At 42.1% G+C, this 16,476-nt stretch overlaps 1 protein-coding gene across 8 annotated transcripts in view; it reads right to left on the bottom strand.

The window, feature by feature from the left end:
- The window catches only part of Sap130 (Sin3A associated protein 130), a 73,401-nt gene that overhangs the window by 38,957 nt on the left and 17,968 nt on the right, over positions 1-16,476 (bottom strand). For all 8 annotated transcript variants that reach the window (XM_034518185.2, XM_034518184.3, XM_076912875.1 and 5 more), the window contains exons 8-10: positions 4,339-4,486; positions 4,101-4,191; positions 3,809-3,913 (exon numbers count right to left, since the gene is read on the bottom strand). In XM_034518185.2, coding sequence (XP_034374076.1) covers positions 3,809-3,913; positions 4,101-4,191; positions 4,339-4,486 — 344 coding nt within the window. The remainder of the gene's footprint in view (positions 1-3,808; positions 3,914-4,100; positions 4,192-4,338; positions 4,487-16,476) is intronic.

The raw sequence follows: 16,476 nt of genomic DNA on the forward strand, positions 1-16,476 counted from the left end.
GCAACTCTTATAAAACAACATGCAGTTGGGGCTGGCTTACAGATTCAGAGATTCAGGCATGGCACAGGCTAGCTGAGAGTTCTATATCCTCATCTGAAGGCTGCTAGCAGAACACTAACTTCCAGGAAGCTAGGATGAGAGTCTTAAAACCTACCCCCACAGTGATAGACCTACTCCAACAAGGCCACACCTTCTAAAAGTGCCACTTCCTGGGCCAAGCATATACAAATCATCACATGCCACTCCCTGGCCTCCATAGGCTTATTTAAACACAGGAGTCTATGATGGCCATACCTAAACATAGCATAATGCAAAATACATTTAGTCCAACTTCCAAAGTCACCAGTCTATATATAGCAGTCTCAACAGTGTTAAAAGTCCAAAGTTCAAAGTCTTTTCTGAGATTCATTCAATAACTTAACTGTAATCCCCAAAGGCAAACTCCAAACTCTGCATCTCCACGTCTGATGTCTGATGTCTTCAGATCTTCTTTTTCATTTTTGTTGACTGTAACAAACTTTTTCTCCTGGGCTAGTTCCACTCCCTGTTAGCAGCTTTCCTCAGTAGATAGCCCATGGCTCTGGCTGCTCTAGCATCCTGGGGTCTCCAAGGAAATGTCAGTGTTACAGCTTCTTGTTCCAATGTCTAGGATCCACACATGCTCTTCTGGGCTCCTCCAAAGGGCTGGTGTCACTTCTCCAGCTCTGCCCTCTGTAGCACTCTAAGCTCAGGCGGATCCACTCCACTGCTGCTGCTGTTCTCTGTGATCTTCCCATGGTACTGACATCTCCAACACTGGGGTCTTCTGCTGCAACTTGGCTTCACCAATAGCCTCTCTCCATGGTGTCAAACCTCAATTCCTTGGCATGACCCCTTCAGTCCTGGGCCATTAACTGCAACCGAGGCTGCACCTTCACCAATGGCCTTCCATGGCCTCTCACAGTGCCAAGTCTCAGCTGTTCTCCATGACCCCTTCATGCCTTCAAAACCAGTACCACCTGGGTGACTCTTACACGTTACCAAATATAGCTGCAGCATGAGGTACAACCTTGGCTACCTCTGGAACACAGCTTCTTTGTATTCTCAGAAAACACTTCCCAGAAGATTTCACCTCAGTGATGCTGGTCTCTTCTAATTTCACTGCTAATTTCTTAGCTCCAGCTAAGCAGCATCAATTGTCACAGTAGTACCTTCTGTTCTTGACTCTAAAGCCGAGTTACATGGCCAAAGCTGCCAAGTTCTGCTGCTTGTAGGAGCTGGAACATGGCCCCCTTGCTCTATTACATCATCACCAGCTTTCTGCTTTCCAACTCCTTCACTGCCTAAGCTTGTTCTTTAGACTGACTTTGAGTGTTTAGTTAAAGGTGTGGTCCACCAAGCCTGGATTTAAGCTTTTCTCTACCTAGAACTTGCTTGGTCCCAAGGTGGGCCTTGAACTCAGAGATCTGTTTGGCTTTATCTCTTGGGATTAAAGGCTCGTATAACCATGCCAGGGCCTAAACGTAGTTGGGTGGGGTCTTGCCCCAAGGTCACTACTCCCTTAATTCAGTTTAATATCTTTGAACACAGGATTCAGCTACATTTCACTTCCTGGTGCCCCTTTAATACTCAAACCACATATTTTATATTTTTTTTCTTTCTCAGCTTGCTATGCTTGTTTAAAATGCTCTTCACAAGAATCAACTAGAGAACAAAGCTATGATGGGCATTTTTTAGACTTCTTTTGTCAATGCAATTAATCGGAGTCTCTTCACTTTAGCCTCTGGTAGATTCTTCGGACAAGGGCAAAAAGTAGCCACATTCTTCACAAAAATAGTCTCTAGGCCACATATTGAACTTCTCCACTGAAACCTCTTGGGCTGCACAATTCAAATCACTCTCAGTAACAAAGTCTTCCATATTCCTACTAAGATAGCCCATTAAGCCCCATTTAAAGCCTTCCTCTGCTTTCCAAATTCAAAGTCCCCAAATCCACATTATTCCAAACAAAAGCATGGTCAGGTCTATCACAGCAATACCCCAGTCTCTGGTATCAACTTCTGTCTTGGTTAGGGTTTTACTGCTGTGAGCAGACACCATGACCAAGGCAACTCTTTTAAGATTTATTTATTTATTCTATGTAGTACACCATCACTGTCTTCTGACACACCAGAAGAGGGCATTGGATCCCATTACAGATGGTTGTGAGCCACCATGTGGTTGCTGGGAATTGAACTCAGGACCTCTGGAAGAGCAGTCAGTGCTCTTAACCACTGAGCCATCTCTCCAGCCCCGACCAAGGCAACTCTTATAAGGACAACATTTAACTGGGGCTGGCTTACAGGGTCAGAGGTTCAGTCCATTATCATCAAGGTAGAAACATGGCAGTGTCCAGGCAGACATGGTGTAGGAGGTGGTGAGAGTTCTACATTCTCATCTGAAGGATGCTACCAGAACACTAACTTCCAGGCAGCTAGTTTACATCCACAGTAACACACCCACTCTAACAGGACCACATCTTCTAAAAGTACCACTCCCTAAGCCAAGCATATACAAACCATCACAACCAATGACCACCACTTTACTAAACCAGTGATAATCTCCAACTACATATTTATCCTTATATCCAGATAAGTGTAGTTCTCAGTCCTCATCAAAGAAACTTTTCAACAGACTGTTACAGAAAACACAACTCACAAAAGATTCAAATACAGAGAACAAGAGCTCACGTGGAACTCAGTCAGCCCCCATAGATAACCCACAGGGACAACAAAATTCCTGTACCTACAGCTCTGAGATTGTTGTGGAAGTGGCAGAACGGTTGTATGAACCAGTGGGACTGTTCTGCTGGGAGACTGTATCTCCTAAAAATATGAGGCTACACACTCATGAAACCTTATCAACCAGGCTTATCAACGAGACCCAAACAATGACTGTACCAACAGACATGCTCACATGGAAGGGAGAAAACTCGGGTCATAGCCCTAGACAAAATCTACTGGTAACTAGGGAAAGCTGAGAGTAGATAAAATGATCTTCCCTGGAAAGAGCTGCCTGGCCACCATTAGTTATCCAGTAGCAAGTAGCCAGTTCTGAGATCATGTACACACTGGGAACATAAGAACAGAGCAGGTTGTATTTAGGAATATGTCTGTGTAACAATACTTATATATGTATATATAACAATAATTTAAAGAGAGGAAGGGGAGGGCAGATTGGAGGGGATAGAAGGAGGAAAGGGAAGGAGAAATTGATATACTTTAATCTCAAAACATAAAACAATTATTAAAAACAATAGATGATGCAGAAGCAAGCTAGACTGGTTATGATGCTGTGGAAAGGAAAGGGCTAAGCCATAATCAGTGATTTCCATAAACTCAATTAGAATAAAAAACCCAATAAAATAAAAGTCTAATTCTGGAGGCTGGGAGATGGTTCACTTGCTATGAAGGATGCAGACCTGAGTTTAGGTTTAGAAACCATGGAATAAAGGTGGGCATAGCACCATGCCTGTAATTTCAACAGTCAGAAATGAGCAAATTCCTGGGGTCCACCGGCCAATTAGCCTAGTCAAAATAGAAAGCACCAGGTACACTGCTGCAAAAAACTGAGGTGGCATGCATGAATACTGAACACAGACACACACACACACACACACACACACACACACACACACACACACACACACACACACAAAGTGAACAAAGTCAAATTCAGAGTTGCTCTGAAAGTCAACAATAAGGAAACAATCCTACCACCTATGACATGAAGGCCTGGTCCTATGGGCTGCAAATTCCTCAAAGGCTTTTGTGATATGTCCAACACTTACCAACTGGGATATTTGAAGTGGTCACAGCAGTAGCATGGGATGAATGGGAGGGCATTGTCATGGTAACAATTGTGCTTGTGGGAGCTTGTGTGTGCGACACAGATCCTGAAAAGAGGGTAAAAAAATTCCTTAACAGCAGTTTCCCTGTACACATTATAGACTCTTAAAAACCTTGGGAGAGCTCTGGGGGAAAGATAAAGAGTTTTCCTCTGAAGGTAAAAAATGAGAACGGTGCCCACCACACTTGCCTTCCTTCTGTCTGGTACACTGACAGAGCAGGTCACTGACTTACCAGCTGTGGTTGCTGAAGGAAGCGTGTTGGTTGCCAGAATAGGTGCTACTGTAGCTGCAGCCACGGGTGTGCCAGTACTAAAGATGGTTTTCTGTGAGGAGACCCCGGGACACAGTTATACACAAGAATACTTCCATTCTATCCAGTCTAAAAGTGCTGACTAATTTCAGACCGGCAGGCCCTTTAACAAGTCAGCACGATTCAGGTTTATCCCACAGGTGGTTTCACCCGTTTGTACCTGAGCCATTGTGTGGAGCTGCTGCTTCTGCGCCCCTAATGCAGGATGAGAAGGCAGTGTGATTCTTGTCGTCACATCTCGAGACTGAGCAGGACGCTGGATACTAATGGCTGCAGACGGTGGGTGCTGGATAGATAAGGTGGGCCGACTGTGGGGAAAATGGTGCCACGTAACTCCTAAGTTCTCCACAGACACAGCACAGGGAGTCAAGGAAGGCATCTTGTCCTTATGAGCATACAAACTTTAATTTTTATTTAAGATAATAATGAAATAAATGGCCCTTGGGTTTCTCTTGTGGCTGGCTGCCACCTTGCTTCAAAAGGCAGCAATATAAACCAAAAAAATTTCTAAATTAGCTGGTAGTCATGATACAGTTAACACTCTTAAGAATTTCTTACACACTTATTTATCTGTGTATGTAGGCACACACATGCTACAGAGTATGTGTGGAGATCAGAGGACAATTTGTAGGAGTTGTTTCTCTTCTACTATGTGGGTTCTGGGATTAAGCTCAGAGTATCAGGTTTAGAGGGAACTTCACATTCTGAACCACTTTCCTGGCCCATCATTTCCCCCCACCCCCAGCCCCAATGCTGAAGAAGGAACCCAAGGGAGGCTTGAATATGCTAACAAAGGCTTTACCACTACTTATATTTGAGGTCCTTGGCCTTTTAACACAGGGTCTACTTTGTTACCCAGACTGGCCTTGAACTTGAGATCTTTGCCTTCTAAGTTTGAGGATTTTGGAGGTACTCTATCATATCTGGTGACATTTGAAAGAACATACTTTACGAGCAGTGGTGGCGCACGTCTTTAATCCCAGCACTTGGGAGGCAGAGGCAGGCGGATTTCTGAGTTCGAGGCCAGCCTGGTCTACAGAGTGAGTTCCAGGACAGCCAAAACTATATAGAGAAACCCTGTCTCGAAAAACCAAAAAATAAATAAATAAATAAAAAGAAATAAAATAAAAAAATATATATATAAAAAAGAAAGAACATACTTATAACAATCATACTTTGCTGTGGAAAACTCCAAAGACAGACAATGAAGTTCTCATATTGATGAATTTTTTGACAAGTTTCCTAAGAAAAGATTACAAATAACTATGACTGGTCTATGTAGACACTTGAAGTCCTGACCTTTCCTGTAGTTTTATAACATCTGCACTCAGTGGAATAACCTCACTGAAATACAAACTTGTGGTTATGACTGACTAGTGAAAGGGATGCAAGCACACACTGCATGCCAGACTCATTGGTAGCAAGCTACAAAAACTGTAACGATGGCCCAAGACTTCTTTTCAAAGAAAGGAGGGGGTTATATGGCTTGCACTGAGTAGTGGGGTGGGGCATACTGTAATTCTATGCCTCAAGAACTGAGGTACAAGATTTACAGGGATCATTTGTACCCAGGACCCAGGCAGTTCCAGACCAGCCAGAGAAAGAGTATTCTAAGACCCTGTTTTATAAACAAAAGAACAACCAATCAAACAAACAAGCAAGCATACCTGGAGACTATGTAGCTATTTGAGAAGAATCCATACCTCATAGTTTACCAGGATAAATACTGAAAGGATCAAAGACTTTTGGTAACTAAAACTATACATAAAGTCAAGATGGGAGAGTTCTTTCCCGAGGCTGCAGTGAGAGACTCACACAGTGGAAGGAGAGAATGAACTGGGAAAAGCTGTCCTCTGATCTCTGCACATGCTCTGTGGCACACATGCCACATACACCACACAGACAATGAGCGACTATAAAAACTGCCTCTCCTCCCTCTCCTCCCATCACCATCGTTTTGGATGGTGTCTCACTTGTAGCCCAAGCTGACTCAAGTTCCTAGGCAACTGGCACAGATTCCCAAGTGGCAGACCACCACCCTCAGACCACCATCCTCAGACCACCGCCCTCAACTCATTCTCACTCGTAAGAAGGGAAGCAGGCTGTGACAGCACACACGTGCAAGCCTAGCGCTCGGAAGGTAAGGCATGAAGGTCAGGAGTTCAAACCATCTTAAGAATTCGGTCATTTGGGTTAAACAAACATACAAAAAAAAAAAAAAACAAACAAACAAAAAAAAAAAACAAACAAAAAAAAAACAAACAAGAAATGTGTGATTAAGCACATTTACAGCCCAGTAATTGAGAAGGCAAGGGCAGGAGGACCATGTTTGAAGCCAGCCTCGAACTGCACAGAAACAAAATCTACCACAAATATTTACCATTCAGAGATAGAAGTGGTGGTTCACGGTTAGAATCCAGGCACTTGGGAGGCTGAGGGAGGAGGATCGTAACACTCCAGGCCAGCTGCAGCTACAGAAGGGGAGATCTGAGCTCAAGCAATAGGTATTACTCATTTATCAGATTTTTAAAAGTATGAGGTGTACACTGGTGTAAACTAAGGCAGGTAATCAGATGTTAGCTATAGGAAATTCTAACTACTTAGTTCTCTGATTAATTTTTGCAATTTATGTTACAGATGTATCTGCACAAATGAAAAATGGCACAGTATAAGACGTGCATACATGTGTACTATGACATTATCTATGACAGTATGGGACTATGCACACCCTGAATCCACTTATTCAGGGATTGTTACAGTGCTACTAACTGTGACAGAATATTAGGTGTTGAAATGGGAAGCTTCCAATGTGTTCTATGGAAAAAAAAAAAAAAAAGAAAAAAGAAAACAAACCAAAACCACAACGTGAAGCAGGAGAAAGAAGTAAACATTCTTTAGGGGTAAAAGGGATAAAATAAAACGTATTCAGATTTGAATGTATCAGCATGCACAAACACTGGAAGAGTATTCTAGAAGCTGTGAAAGCTTGCCTTAGAAAGACAGTGCAGCTGAGGATGCGGCTTAGTTAGCAAAGTGTGCCTGGCATGCTTGAAGCTCTGGGTTCGGTAACTAGCACTACATAAACCACGCGTGGTGGTGCATGTCTGTAGGTGCAGCACCTGGAAGGTAAAGACTAGAGGCTTAGAAGTTCAAGGTCATCCTTGGCTACATTTATAGCCCAACTTTGTATATGAGTCCTCACTTTCAAAACAAAAACCCCTGAAACCCCCAAAGGAGGGGGCCAGAAAGATGGCTCAGTGGTTAAGAGCAAGTGCTACTCTTGCAGAAGACGCTGGTTTGGTTTCTTGCACCTACATGGCATCTCACAACTGTCTCTCAATTGTAGTTCCTGGACATCCAACACCCTCTTCGAGCCCCACCATGTGGAACATATATACACATTCAGACAACATATTCACACACGTTTGCTTCTGCAGCACGTGTAGTGAAACTGGAACAAGGCAGAGTAGGACAACATATAACATGTGAGGAATTCTGTATCAAAAATACTCATAAGTAAAAATAAGTGAACCTGTGTCATCTGTAAGGGTAGAGCTCTTAACTGCTACACCATCCCTCCCACGCTCCAGATACAGAACACCTACACACATACAGGGTCTTTCTGAGACAGGGTCTTTCTACTTAACCCTGGCTGTCCTGGACTATGTAGACCAGACTCCAGACTGGCCTCACATTCAGAGATCTGCCTTTGCCACCCAAGTGCCGGGAATACACACCATGTCTAGCAAAATACAGTAGGTGCTTAGTTGTTTTATATATATATGTCTGTGTGCAATGTTTTAGGATTCTATGTATACTGGTGCTACATGTCTATTTGTGCACCATATGCATGCAGTACCCAGCAGAGGCCAGAAAAAATAAACCAATCTTTAAGGAGGAAAAAAAAAAGGACTTCTAAGACAAAAGAGAAAACACCAGTGTTTGGTGCCAGTAACATTTCCAGAGTGAGCGTATGCAGCGCCAGGAGCTTTCCAAGCTGTTTGAACAGACAGTACTGTAGGAATCGTGCGACTCACAACCACGCGGTTGGGAATCAATTTTATGAAGCTCAAAGTATGAACAGTCACATCCCAATTTAGACCTGCTGGTATTGCCCCATTTCTTAAGCACTGAAAAACTGCCCTCCAGGGGAAAAATAAAATAAAACAGAACTCATACTGATAATAAAATTAAAAAAAAAAATGATAAAGAGAAAGAAGCAAAGCAAGTTGGTAAATGAGAACTGAGGAAGTAAATGCTTTGTGTGCAGCTTTCAATGCTCTTCCATTTTGGAACCACGTGAGTATCAAGGACAGAGAGTGAGAGGGAGCCTGCCAAGAGCAGATGGCAGTGTGGAGGAAACAGGGAATTTACCAGGCCATGTTTGTGAAGCTTTGTCTTCGAACAATTTCAGACAAGCAAATCTAGCTTTATGTTAAATTATAATAAACTGCAAGAATGCACTATACAGTAGGTTGCCTTGCACTGCAAAGGGAGAGAAGTGGGAGGAGCCTCCAAATGTATCAGATGGAAGAATGCCAATGTTCCCTGTATACCACCCTACACCTTGGTATTTTGGAAATGTGAATATCAATTAGAACGAAACCAGCTGAGTGAAGGATAGCCCAGGAGGTCAGGGCACTTGGCCAACAAGCCTGGGGATCTGAGTTAGACACACAGATTCACATGGCAGAATGAGGGACTCCTACAAGTAAGTTATCCTCTGACTTCCGTGTGTGCTATGACACGTATGAGATTGAGCACACATGTATGAACACACAAATAAAATGTAGCAATAATTTTAAACAGATGCTGATACTGCACCTCACAGAGAAAAGAATCACTTTTAAGTGACTTCTGAACACTTCCACCTCGGGTTACAGGGATGTAGCCTGAGAACAGAGAGAGACTTCACTGAGCTACTTCAGTAATCTATTGGTGCAATAATCTAGAAAGAACTAAGTCATAAGAAGACTCACAGCTTTGATTTAGCATATCATAGATTATTGTATGATAATGAAGAGCAAGTACTTATTTTAAGGAAGCAACATTTTTAGTCTAAGGAAATCTAAGAAAGCAAGCCAGGAAATGGCTCAGTCAGTAAAGTGTTTGCCTTGCATATATGAGAGCATGAGTTCATGTCCCAACGACTCAAGTGATGGCTGGAGGCAGGCAGGTAGAACCACGGAAACACAAAAAGCCAGCTAGCCTGGCCTATGTGACGAGAGACCCTGTCTTAAACAAAAGATGGATGGGACTTGAAGATCGACTGACAGCCAAGGTTCTTTTAGACTCTCTGTACATGGGCACCCATACCCATGGACACATGCCTTCTTATTTTATTTTAAGTCTAACATTGGAAAAAACATATTTCACTTGAAATTCTTGGTTTACAGAAAAGGACTCAAAGGAACACCACCCTAGAATAACAAGCACCTTAGAACCTAGTCCTTAGGTCCGAACGCTACTTTTCACTAGAGCACAGCAAATCTGAAAAAACTGCTATTTTCAAAACAGAGAAGCAGAGAAAGCGAGAGTGAGCTTGTGGGATTACATATCAAACAGAAGTACTCAGAGATTAACAGTTCCCAAAAGGACAATGGGGACAAACAAGAGGACAGAAGAGAGGCACAGAGTTCTTACTAGGCAGCTTCTGGGACAAACGGGGGCTGGGGTATGTGGTGGGGATTTTAAGACACAGTGAGTAAAGGGACCATTCATTAAGTCATTGGCGAAAACCTCCTCTGCCAAATTTATTCAGTTGTCAAGTGAGCCCACTCAGGTAGAAACTGCTCTATAACTTGCTAAGTTCGCTGATATTTTATTATTAAATAATAAAGTAGTCAACTTTTTTTCTTCCTTCCAAGTTGCATAGAAAATCAAAATCTTTTGTTTTTGAGACAAGATCTAAGCAGGCAGCTCAGCTGACTTTCAAACATGTTATACAATCTAGGCTGGCTCTGCAATTACTATCCCCCTGCCTAAGCCTCCTGACTTCTTTGTGTTGTAGTTCCGAGGGCTAGAAACCAAGGACACAGGGCTAAATGAGGAATTGAAATATGGGTCAGTAAGTCCTCCATGCAGTATGCTGTGACCCATGGAAGAGACAACGCTCTATTTCAAGCGGCCCATCTTCAACTGCAGGATAGAAGAAGTGGCCAAGAAAAACAACACAGGACACTGGGTCTTAACTCAGTGTATTGCCTTGGGCATAAAAAGAACAAATTACAGATGGTTCATTTAGTATAAACAAAATTAAATCAAAGATGAAAGCTCAAAGCCAGACATGGTGGCTCACATCTAAAATACTTGCTGCTGAAAGGTTTAAGCAAAGGGACTGCTGAAGGTTCCAGGTCAGCTGTGTGTGTGTGTGTGTGTGTGTGTGTGTGTGTGTGTGTGTGTGTGTAGGAAATCAGGAAATCACAATCTATTGAAACTCATGGAAGTAACTGCATCTATGAAACAAAGTAAGACAAATACACCCTCACAGGAAGGAGACAAAAACCAGTGCTCAGAGGTCAAGACAGAAGCAGGAGCTACCTGCTCAGCTGTTTCAGGAATGATGACACAATTAAGAGGTAAACTGTTGGGGGCTGACTTTTAGCAGAAAGCGGCTATCAGCTTTGCAGCCATCTTGAGCCATATACCCTGACATGAGACTTGGATTACAATAGCCTATAACAGCTGAGCACACTCCGATAATCTTGGTTTAGATACCTTGAGATTAAAGGTGTGTGAGATTAAAGGTGTGTAATTTAAGAGTATAACTTAGAAGTATAGAGATCAGAGTTAGAGACAAGACCTAAGGGCATGATTAAAGGTGTGACCAAAAGGCGTGGCTTAGAAGTGAGACATATAAAAGGCAGGGGCAGACGGAGAGAATCAGACTGAGAACAGAGAATCAGACACATCAGACATTAGGTAGAAGACACTTGGCTTTAGAGAGAATCAGACGAATCAGACATTAGGGAGACACTTTTAGGAGACACTTCAGAGAGTACAACTTGGAGTAGGAATTAGACATTAGGCACTTGGAACTTGGAAGAAGTAACTTGGAACTTGGAGGCACTAGGGACTAGGAACTAGGGAATAGGAACTCAAGACTTGGGACTTGGAGAGAAGATGAGAGACTGAAGAATAAACGGGATTGAATTACACTCTGTCTGGTCTGCATTCTTTGAGTCCGTCCTCACTCTCGCTCTTGCTGAACCCTGACCCAAGGACCGGAGTGGCAGTTTGGGCCGGGATACAGTGGCCGCCCAAACGTGGGTTGACCTGGGCCTCAACATTTTGCTCAGGCCGCAACATTTTTTGGTCACCCCAACGTGGGGCTAGTGTGAACCCCAATAGTAAACATAGGAGCCAATGCTGTAGTAAACACATGAAGGAACAGTTCTGCATGCTTGTGGTCCGAGCTGCTTTGGGCTGAATGGGCTTGAGCCAAGAAGTTTGAGATCAGCCTGGGCAACAGAGCAAGAAAGTATCTCAAACCAAACAGCTAAGAAATGAAGAGGAGGCCCAGTATGATGGGCAATACCTTTAATCCCCACACTCAGGAGGCAGAGGCAGACAGACCTCTGTGAGTTTCAGCCTAGACAAAGCTACAGAGTGAAACTCTGCCTTAAAGAAACACACCAAACCAAACCAAAGAGGATCATGAGCACAACTTAAAGAGAAAGTTATTTAAAAAGAGCCAATACAGAGATAATTGGGCACCACTTCTAAATAAAATGGAGTAGAAATAATAAAGAAAGAATTCAAGAAAACCTCCCCCCCCCCCCAAGAGAGTTTCTCTATGCAACTCTGGCTGCCCTGGATCACAATCTGTAGAACAGGCCAGCCTCAAATTTATAGAGATCCTCCTGCCTCTGTGTCTTGAGTGCTAGGATTAAAGGTGTGCACCACCATGCCTAACTAAGAAAACTTTGTATAACTACCACTGTATGCTACAGATTGAAAAGGTAGATTAAAAATGAACTCTATGTAACAGTCACAACAAATCCTATCTGAAGGATGGTGATATTGCTCAGCAGAGTGCTTCCCTTATATTAGGTTCAAAGCTCAATACTGGAAAAAAATACTCTAGCCGCCATTCAGCTTTAGAAGGCAGAAGTACCTGTGAAGTACTCAGAGAAAGAATATCCAAACAGTAAACACAGACACAGAAAACCAGCCAGAATATCGAAAAGAGGACAGCAACTAAAGCATGGCTGAAGTAGCTAGGAACTGAGTGAGCAAAGGGAAGTCACTCTGTTGCTCCTCCATGCTAAGATGTCTTTTTCAGCGCTGGAGAACCAATCACTAGGAGAGTGTGTGAGGCATGTCTAAAGCCCTGCACTCGGGCTCTGTGCACACACACACACACACACACACACACACACACACACACTCTAGGTCATTTTTTGAAGAAAAACAAATTTTATAAATCAAGTGACAAATCAGAGGAGAAACTGGTCAGGATGGCGACAAAGTGCTGACTGTACTTAACAGGGGAGGAAGCCTCCTACATCTGTCCCCGGAGTTTACTTGTTTACTCTGAACCACATTCATTATATTGGTTTACCTTCTTTGAGAGTTTGGGGGAATTCTATGGAACCACACAGGCCTGGTGCTTGTCTGAGGGATAGTGTATTGAATTTCTTCTTCTACTTCTTTCATAGAAATTGGTCTGTTTATTTTGCTATCTCCAGATTACAAAGAAACTGGGTATTAGGAATTTATTATAATTACAGATGCAAGTAGAAAAAACCTGATAATTAAGCTTCTCTTCCTGTATAATTTGCCAGTGTATTGCTCATGCCAAGAGCAGTGCCTAATATAGAGGAAGCACTCAAAAGCTTGTATGACTGAATACTCAACACTCATCTGACAAAAACATGGGCCATTTTATTGAAATACTCAGAAATACACAGGAAAAAAACTTTAATAACTTGATTTAAAAATGAGGCCCCAAACCTAGTTATCACTGTATATCCAAGTCAAATTTCACCATACCATTTGAATGTAATAAAAATTTACAGCTAATATAAAATTAAAACAATAAAACAGTTTATGCTGGGCAGTTGTTTCTGTATCCCTTAGGCAATATATTTTATCACCACAAAATATCTGTCTTAGTAGAGGGAACTAAGAATCAGGGCAAAAGCCCATGCCCAGCTTAGAGTTTCTCCCTTGGTTCTGCCAGCACCAAGTTCTGCATGTGTGCTGCCACGCTTCTCGCTGAGGGCAAGACCTAAACCTCTGAACCTGTCAGCAAGACACCAATCAACGATTTCTTTTGTAAGAGTCACCTTGGTTATAGTGTCTCTTCACAGCCAGAGAACACTGCACCAGACAGTAGGAACAGAAGTCCTGAGCTGCAACTCAATTAAAAATTCCTAGGGGTTCTATTCTAGGTTCTCTCCATTTCACCCATCCTGGATATACTCAAGTCATAACCCACATGTTAATAAACTAAGAGTTCATGACTTCTAGCACAGGGATCGCCCCAACCACCCGCTGACAACAATCTTAGGTGCCTCACAGATAAAAGCCAAATTCAGGACTAAAGTCATGGCTCAGTGGTTAAGAGCATATGATGCTTTTCCAGGATTCAGGTTCTAGCCTCAGCACTGTATCATGTGGGTCACACTGGCTGTAACTCCACCTCCAGGGGTACTTGACACTACTAGCCTCTGCAGGTACCTACACACTCATGTGCACATACCTATACACAGACGCACATATTGAGAAATATTAAAAATATTAAAATATTAAAAATAAATTCACTAACAAAAAGGTTCTACAGTCATCCCTCATCAACCAGACTTAACCTCTATGGCTTGGTAGTTTTTCTTAAAAACAGGTCCCTATGTTACCCAGATGAGTCACCAACTCCTGGACTCAAGCGATCTCGATCTCTACCTGAGACAGCAGGAGGACAGCGCAGCATCTGGCTTTCCACACACTTCTTCATTCTATTAGCCTCCGCTTTCAAACACCCAACCATCCCACTGTACCTACTGAACTTGTAATTTTTCTGCAGCAAAAGATACGCACCGTATCTTCAATCTTTTTTGGAATTTATACTTCCTTCAGTATAGACGGAAGCTCATTCCCCCTAAGAACTCCTCTTTAGCCTCTCGGAACTGCAGCACTTGCACTTTGCACTACTGTGTGGTACCTCCAGGCATCAACAATGAACACAGTCTGAAACACTTTGGCTCATATTCAAGGAAGCATGTTGAGAACCCTACTATTTTACTGAACAAAGTTTTCTACTCTTACAGAAACATACTTTAATTATGAAAAATGAAGATTTTAAATACTTTCTTACCATTCCTTAGCATCTAAGTATCAAATTAGGATGTCTCTTTAGTATACTGTAGGAGAGTACTTGATTTGAAAACTGCAGTTTGATAACCTCAAGACTTGACTAAAGGCATTATATAATATTAAAAAGTTTTTATATATCACAAGGAACATTTGTCAGCTAGGAGGTAGCAGGAATTTTTGTCAGGTATATATTTATATATTATATGTTTATATATTTTGTTTATATATACTTATATATGTGTTTATATATAATTTATATATTTTTATATTATATCTATATATTATATATATAATTTTTGTCAGTTATATTTTAACATGGTATTAATATACAACATATATAAGGAACTATTAATTGTAAACAGTAAACAGAATGGAACTTCCAATATATAAATGGCCTAATGAATGAATAGATAGTTCCCAGATGAAACAGAAATGACTATCAAGGAAATACAAACTAATACATTGCAGATTCCATTTCACTCTAGTCAGAATGATCATTGTCAAGAAAACAAATGGTCTAGTGAGATAGCTCAGGGTAAGTGTGCTTGCTGCCAAGCCTCATGACCTGAGTTCCATCTCTGGACATTCATGGTAGAAGAAGACAGGAGACTCCCAAGAGCTGCCTTCTGACTTCATTAAGTCAATTTTGGCATGTACACAGCCACATAAATCCCTAAAATAAGTAAATGTTTTTATACATACATACATACATACATACATACATATTTATGTGTATATATATATGTGTTTGTATGTGTGTGTGTGTGTATATATATATACACACACACATACACATAAATGAATGAAAGAAAACAACTGCTAATGAGGACGTGGGTGAAGAGGAACCTCCATTTACTGATGACAGACATGTAAACTCGAATAACAGAGGGTAGAGGTTTCTCAACAAACTAAAATGTACAACTACTCTGAGACCTAGGTAACCCCCCAGGCATATTCCCAAGACCCCTGTCCTACCAAAGAGATATGTGTATACCCATGTTTATTACTGTTATACTCAGAGTAATAAGGAGACAAGAGTCAGCTTAGATGCCCACCAACAGATAAACGGGTAACAAAAACATGGTACATATACACATGGAGTTTTATTTAGTGATAAAAAAATGAAACCTCCAAGACACTGCATGGATCTGGAAATTGTTAAGTGAGGCAACCAAGACTAAACCAATAGGTAAATTCCCAATTTCAAATCCTTGCTTTTCAGTATGCATGCATGTATGTATGTATGTAATATATATATGTATGTATGTATCCGTGTATGATATATATGCGTGTATGAGTATAGACTTTGAAACTAGAGTGAGGAGGGGCAATGGAACACATGTGACTTAATGTGGCGAGGAAACTAACCAGGCTGGAAGAGGATGAGGGAGGCAGGAGGAAAGAGGACAGGGAAGAGTAGAGGAAGGTCCCGACAACCAAGACAAGGCTAGGGATCTCTGTCAGGGTAAAAGCACTTGCTGTGTGTGCAAGCACAAGAAGCCAAGTTTGAATCCTCAGAACCCACATAAAAGCAGAAGATGAAGCCTGACTGACTGGAATCCAGTGCTTCTAGAGAGTTGAGAGGCAGAGGCAGGAGGATGCCTGGAATACCATTGCTAGTCTGCTATATGCTGAGAAAAAAAATAAAAGCCCCTGTTCCTGACAAGGTAGAAGGTTTACAAGGTAGAAGGTTTAAACAGACACCGAGAATGCCCTCTGATCTCCATGTGCTGTGGTACATGCTCACCCATTCAGATACACATGCACTGTGTGTGGAAAAGCCGTATGAAAACCTACCACCTTGTATGCTAATTAAAAACAAAGGGGCTAGAGAAATGGCTCAGCACTCACAAACACTGCCTACTCCTGCAAAGGTTCAGTTCCCAGGACCCACATGGCAGCTTACAACCATCCACAGCTCCAGTTCCAGGGAAGCCACTACCCTCTTCTGACCACCACAAGCATTAGGCATGCATGTGGTGCA

This window comes from Arvicanthis niloticus, chromosome 14 (genome assembly GCF_011762505.2).
Source record: "Arvicanthis niloticus isolate mArvNil1 chromosome 14, mArvNil1.pat.X, whole genome shotgun sequence".
NCBI classification, from domain to species: Eukaryota; Metazoa; Chordata; class Mammalia; order Rodentia; family Muridae; genus Arvicanthis; species Arvicanthis niloticus.